This window comes from Phaseolus vulgaris, chromosome 1 (genome assembly GCF_000499845.2).
Source record: "Phaseolus vulgaris cultivar G19833 chromosome 1, P. vulgaris v2.0, whole genome shotgun sequence".
Taxonomy (NCBI): domain Eukaryota; kingdom Viridiplantae; phylum Streptophyta; class Magnoliopsida; order Fabales; family Fabaceae; genus Phaseolus; species Phaseolus vulgaris.
Window position 1 is genome coordinate 35,692,851 of NC_023759.2, and position 6,277 is coordinate 35,699,127.

The 6,277-nt window shown below is 30.3% G+C and overlaps 1 protein-coding gene across 1 annotated transcript; it reads right to left on the reverse strand.

Moving 5' to 3' along the window:
• Positions 1 to 1,800: 1,800 nt before the first annotated feature.
• LOC137814011 (glucan endo-1,3-beta-glucosidase-like) lies at positions 1,801 to 3,596 on the reverse strand. Its single transcript, XM_068616527.1, has 2 exons — positions 3,467 to 3,596; positions 1,801 to 2,891 (listed from the first exon to the last, which is right to left on the reverse strand). The coding sequence occupies exons 1-2, from the start codon at positions 3,531 to 3,533 to the stop codon at positions 1,948 to 1,950; spliced, it is 1,011 nt and encodes a 336-aa protein (XP_068472628.1). The 5' UTR covers positions 3,534 to 3,596; the 3' UTR covers positions 1,801 to 1,947.
• Between the last annotated feature and the right edge of the window lie 2,681 nt (positions 3,597 to 6,277).

Below are 6,277 nucleotides of genomic sequence, written 5' to 3' on the forward strand. Positions count from 1 at the left end.
CAAACCACGGAAGGGGTTGAGACAAGGTGATCCTCCAACACCTTTTCTTTTCCTCATTGTGGCAGAAGGGTTAGCTGGGGTAGTAAGGAAGGCGGTTGAGAAAGAGGTTCTTGAAAGCCTGAAGATTGGTGACAGGTCCATTAAGGTTAATGTGCTACAGTACACGAACGATACATTGTTCTTCAGCAAAGCAAATATGAAAAACGTGTTTGTTATCAAAGTAATTATAAATTGTTTCAAATTAGCTTTAGGTTTAAAGGTGAATTTCAGAAGAGTAACATAGAGGGGTGGGAAGCAACCTAAATTTGTTACAACGATGTGCGACTATCTTGAATTGTGATATGATGAAGATGTTGTTCAAGTATTTGGGGATGCTAGTTGGGGGTTGTCACAAAAGAAGCAAGTTCTGGGAAGGGATGGTGGATAGAGTGATGAATAGGTTAGGTAGATGGAAAGGCAAGTTTATTTCAATGGTTGGAGACTCTGTTTAATAAAATTTGTGCTATCTTCTCTTTCCCTGTTCTATCTGTCTATGTATAAAATGTCGGTTATGGTGGTGAAGGAAGTAGTGAAGATATAGAGGAATTTTTTATGGGACTGGGGCTTGGATGAAAGGAAAATAGCATGGTCTTTGTGTAAAAAGGTATGTGGGTCGAAGGAAGTGGAAGGGTTGGGAATGATAGAGATTAGGCGGTTCAATATTGCTTTGTTGGGAAAGTGGATATGGTGGTTAGGGTTTGAGAAGAAGGGCTTGTGGAAAGAAGTATTGGATTTAAAATATGGAGGATGGAAGGACCTTAGGGATCAAAAGAAAAGTAACTTAGATTCACTTTGGTGGAGGGATTTGAAGGACGTGTGGGCGATTGAGGGTTGGAAAGGCAAGTTTGAGGATAATTGCATGTGAGAGATTGGGAATGGGAGGGAGATAAAGCTGTGGGAGGATAAGTGGGTTGGAAATGTGAATCTCAAGACCAAATTTCTGAGGCTTTTTTCAATCTGCTTGCATATAAATTCCTTAAAGAAGATGTCCATGGGGAAGAGGGGGATTTATACGTGGGTTTTTGGAAGATTAAGGCTCAACCGTCACCTCTTGTTACAACTTGGAGGGTTCTTGAAGATAAGATTTTGACTAGAGCGAATTTGCCAAGAGGGATCAGAATGGATAGTTGAATTTGTTGTTTGTGTGGGGAGGAAAAAGAAACTACGTCTCACCACTTTTGCACGTGCAAAGTTGCCTGACTAGTATGGTCCAAGTGTTACGAGTGGATGGGGTGACTTTGACAGATCATTAGGAGCCAAAAATGCATTTTTTAAATTTCAAGATTAGCGGGGTGAATAAAAGTGTTAACCAGATGTGGGATTGTGTGTGGGTAGCTATGGTAGCTGAATTGTGGAATCATAGGAATAGGAAGATCTTTAAAAGCGGCATGATAAAGTTGTGTGGTGAGAATGTATGCATAGACAATTAAAACTGTCATACCCACGCCTCATATATTTTTAATACATATTACACTCGTATATTTTATGTTTTTACTGACTTGAGCATAACATAATCTTCTGTAGGTGAAATCTCCCTCATCATTGTGTGACTTCCAACATGAAGAGTTGGAGTTTGTAAAAAGATAATATGAAAGTCACATCACATCGCATCATTTCGACTCATGTCAAGGAGAATACATACCATAATTTAAACAAATGAATTGGTATTTTGTTTATATTAATTAATAATACTTTTATACTTTGGAGCAAGCCTCTCTCTGTCATCTTAAGATAATATAAATGTGTAGGTTTGTGTCATAATTATATGGCAAATGAAAAGGAAAAGTTTTATTGAAAGCATCAAAGTTTGATAGTAAATGGGTAATAAGATTCCAACAATGGAGATATTATGGAAGAGTCTCCTCTGGAATCATAGCCCTTATTCCTTATAAATTTTGGTTGTATTAACTAATTCAAATTAATAGAGTATTTGGGCGTTTTATCTGGACGGAAGAGCCCCCAAAATTTCTCATGCTCTGGATGCTTCTGATTTTCATCAAACATGGCAAACAAATATGTTTCAATAGGTTTACCAGGTCTTTTTGGAGTTCCACTTTTGACATGTTGAACCAACTTTGTGTTGTGAGTTCTTGCATTGTCAAGTGTAGTTCCCTTCCCACCAGAAGAAGGCCATCCAGTCTCAGACACAACTATGTTCAGTGACCCTCCCCCTACTTTTTCCAATGCAGAATAAACAGCATCCACCATAGCATAAAAAAGGTTTCTATAACCATGTGAACCATCATTCACCACCACCGAAGGAGAAGTGAAAAGAGCATAATCAAGACTAATGTCCCCAGATTTGGCGTAAGCGAAATAAGTGTAAACATTAACCAATAATGGGGAGTTATTGTTCACCAGAAATCTTATGACACCATCAATATATGCTGCTCTATAGTTAGACTTGAAGGAGCCTTTTGATGGAGGGAATGATTCGGCCAAGGCACCAGTCTCAATGGCAGTGGAAACTTTTATTTGGTTTCCAAGGCCTGCTGCAGAAATGGCATTTTGAATGTTTTGCATTGCAGGCACTACAAACGGTGCAGCTGAATCTTCAGGCTTTACTTCATTTCCCACAGCAATGTATCTGAATCTGACATTGGCATAGTTTTTTATGTTGTCTTGCACCCATTTGTTTGCATTCACTTGGCTAGATGCTAGATTTCCGAGGTCTTTATTTGGAATGTCTAACAGCAGCTGAATAGTGGAGCCTCTCAAAGCTCCAAGAACTTCTGGATTTGGATCATAAATTCTCATCCTGCCAATGTTGTATTGATTGTAGAGTCCCACAACTTCTCTGGGAGATGGCAAGTCGTTGCCAAGTCTTCCATAACATACTCCAGATTGTGCTTCTGAGTTAGATGCAACAAAATACTACCAATGGTCAGTAGATAAAAATACTACTACTTGGGTTAGACTTCAAATACCTCTCACATGCATAACTAATTATTACCAACTAATCATAGTTAGTAAAATTTATTTAAATATTTTATAAAAAATATCAAGTGAAGTTATTGATAAAAAAATATTAATCATTGTTAAGAATGTAATTTTACGTATGCATTGTTTTCATTTATACCTATGAAATTGAAATTGTTTTCAAAAAAAATTATTTGAAATATACTTTAATATTATTTGAAGTTATAAGTTTATATTTTAAAGCATTGTTTTTAAATATTTTTGTTTAAAATTAAAAAAACAATTGTGAGTATAGCGTTTTATTTATATCCTACAATAAGGGTGATAATTCTTTAACATCTACAATTTTTTCCACCTTCATTTCACAACTAAATATAATATTATTTTATTTTAAAATTTTGTTTACATGAATTTTTATTAACAAAATATAATATTTATTATTAAAAGAATTGTGAAATGAAAGTGAGATAGAACTTTTTTTGAATAAATAATGAGTAGTGAAAGATACCTGTTATGGCAGAATGAGTGATTAGAAGCATAAATAGGAGTGAAATGAAGGAGTGAAATGGAAGCATTTTGATGAGAAAAATGTTTAGGAAGAAGGAATAATAGAAGAGGGAATGGCAATGTAAGTTCCAAAACTAGTTGCTTTATATATAGAAAAATAAGGAGACTTAGAAATTTGGAAAACTCCATTTTTGTTCTGCATTTTCTATCAGGTCAATCTCGATGACGTGTCAAGGATTGCATCATCCACCAAGTACCTCCAATAACAACAAAACACAGCTCAGATTCATCATTCATAAATTTCCAACTCAATAATTTTGATTGGAATGAAATTTCTGGGAACTATCTTTAAATTTCTTAATCAATTTCTGCATTATTATAAAAACATTTTTTTTATAGATTATTATGAAATTAAGAAATAAAATTTAAATCTAATTCAACATTGTGAAATCGATTTATAAGGTGAGATTTCTACAACTTATATATTACAAAATGTTTTCAACTCTAGTCGATATGAGATCTTCAACATACACAAAATAAATAAACTTGATTTTGTTAGTTCAATCTAAAAAATTACTTCCTATACTTTTTTTATTGATCAATTTGAAATAAATTATTAAGAAATATTACTAAGAGGTCTAGATAGTTCCTACTATCGACTGAATAACTAATTTTTCTCCCTCGATCATACTTTCTTTCCTCTCGTGTTTAGATTTCTTCTTTCTATAAGAGAGTGTTCTTACAAAAGATTTTCCGTTACAAAAGATTTTCCAACACTCAAGTGAGTATTTTGAGTATTGTTAATATTATAACAATTTTTATTTTATTTAATATATTTATTTATAGAGTTTACAATGAAGTATATATTAATGAACTATATCATTAATGAATCATGAACTATATTATATCTTTTATATCTAATACCTTCTATAAATTTATCTTATACATAAATTATTTTAGATTAGAAGAAAATATTTTTTATTTTTTATTTTTTTTCCTAAAATTAAATTATTGTCTCAAGTAAATATAATTTTGATTTAAGTTCTGTACGCTTAGTTGGTTTGGCCTACGATTCAAAACATTGTGCTGAAAAAAGTATATATATATTTTAGTAATTCGTTTATTAAATTTGTATTATGATACAAAATTATATTTGGGATAAATGATTTCTTTTAAAAGTATTAAAAAATGAGAATGAATAATTAAAGAGGTAAGAACAAGTTAGAAAAAAAAAAACTCCTTATTCTGAATGCAGAAGGACCTTAACGTGTGATAATAATGATTTTTCTTCATTATTATATATCTAATTGTTGCTTGTCGTTAATTAATTTGGTGGAAGGATTGATATTTTAATCAGCTCAACTTGTTTTGGTTTCTTTGGTTTCATCATCATCACTGGTCAAAATTGGAGTGAGGCCACTTGACTTGTAGATATTTATTTTATAAACTAAAAAGTTAAAATAAAAAATAATTTTAAAATTTATATTTTATTATATTATTTAAAATATTAAAATATATAATAATATTTTAATTTAAATAATTAGCACTTATAAATTATTAATTATAATAAATTAATTTAAATTTTTAGAAAAATAATCTTTAAATTTATCCAATTAAAATTATTAATTAAGTGTGTTTTTATACATTTTAAAAAGAATAATAAAATTATTATTAAAAAAATTGGTGACTTTCCAGTCACCTAACGAGATGGGATCAGAACTTGCAATTCACATAACTCCATTTCAGACATTTTGGACGGAATAGATCCAAACGAACTAAGTAGCCTATTTTTCCATACAAAAGGTTTTCCGTTACAAAAGATTTTCCGACACTCAAGTGAGTATTCTGAGTATTGTTAATATTATAATAACTTTATTTTATTTAATATATTTATTTATACAACTTACAATGAACTATATATTGATGAACTAACTCAAGTGAGTATTGTTAATATTATAATAACTTTATTTTATTTATTATATTTATTTATACAACTTACAATGAACTATATATTGATGAACTATATCATTGATGAACCATGAACTATATTATTGATGAACGGTATCGTGTTACCATGAACTATATTATTGATGAACGGTATCTAGATAAACACGATACTCGAGAAATCAAATATTATTGGATTATCAGGTTCCATACCAAAAATAAGAATGCATTCTCATTGATATTCTCATTGATATGGTAAAAAATTGAAAACAAAGAAAACTGTTGTAATTAACTTGTGATCGCATAACTTGTATAAGTGATCTTTTATATCTAATACCTTCTATAAACGATCTTATACATAAATTATTTTAGATTATAAGAAAATATTTTTTATTTTTTATTTTTTATTTTTTCTCATAAAATTAAATTATTGTCTCAAGTAAATATAATTTTGATTTATGTTCTGTACGCTTAGTTGGTTTGGCCTGCGATTCAAAACATTGTGTTGAAAAAAGTATAAATATATTTTAGTAATTCGTTTATTAAATTTGTATTATGATACAAAATTATATTTGGAATAAATAATTTCTTTTAAAAGTATTAAAAATGAGAATGAATAATTAAAGAGGTAAGAAAAAGTTAGAAAAAAAAAACTCCTTATTCTGAATGCAGAAGTACCTTAACGTGTGATAATAATGACTTTTCTTCCTTATTATATATCTAATTGTTGTTTGTCGTTAATTAATTTGGTGGAAGGATTGATATTTTAATCACATACCTTGTTTTGGTTTCTTTCGTTTCATCATCACTGGTCAAAATTGGAGTGAGGCCACTTGACTTGTAGATATGTTTTTTTATAAATTAAAAG

Bases quoted from the DNA above. Each gene is read 5' to 3' on its own strand.
- LOC137814011 (XM_068616527.1), bottom strand. From the start codon at position 3,533: ATGCTTCCATTTCACTCCTTCATTTCACTCCTATTTATGCTTCTAATC. The intron at 2,892-3,466 runs GTATCTTTCACT...CATCTAACTCAG, and splicing joins CACTCATTCTGCCATAACAG to AAGCACAATCTGGAGTATGT.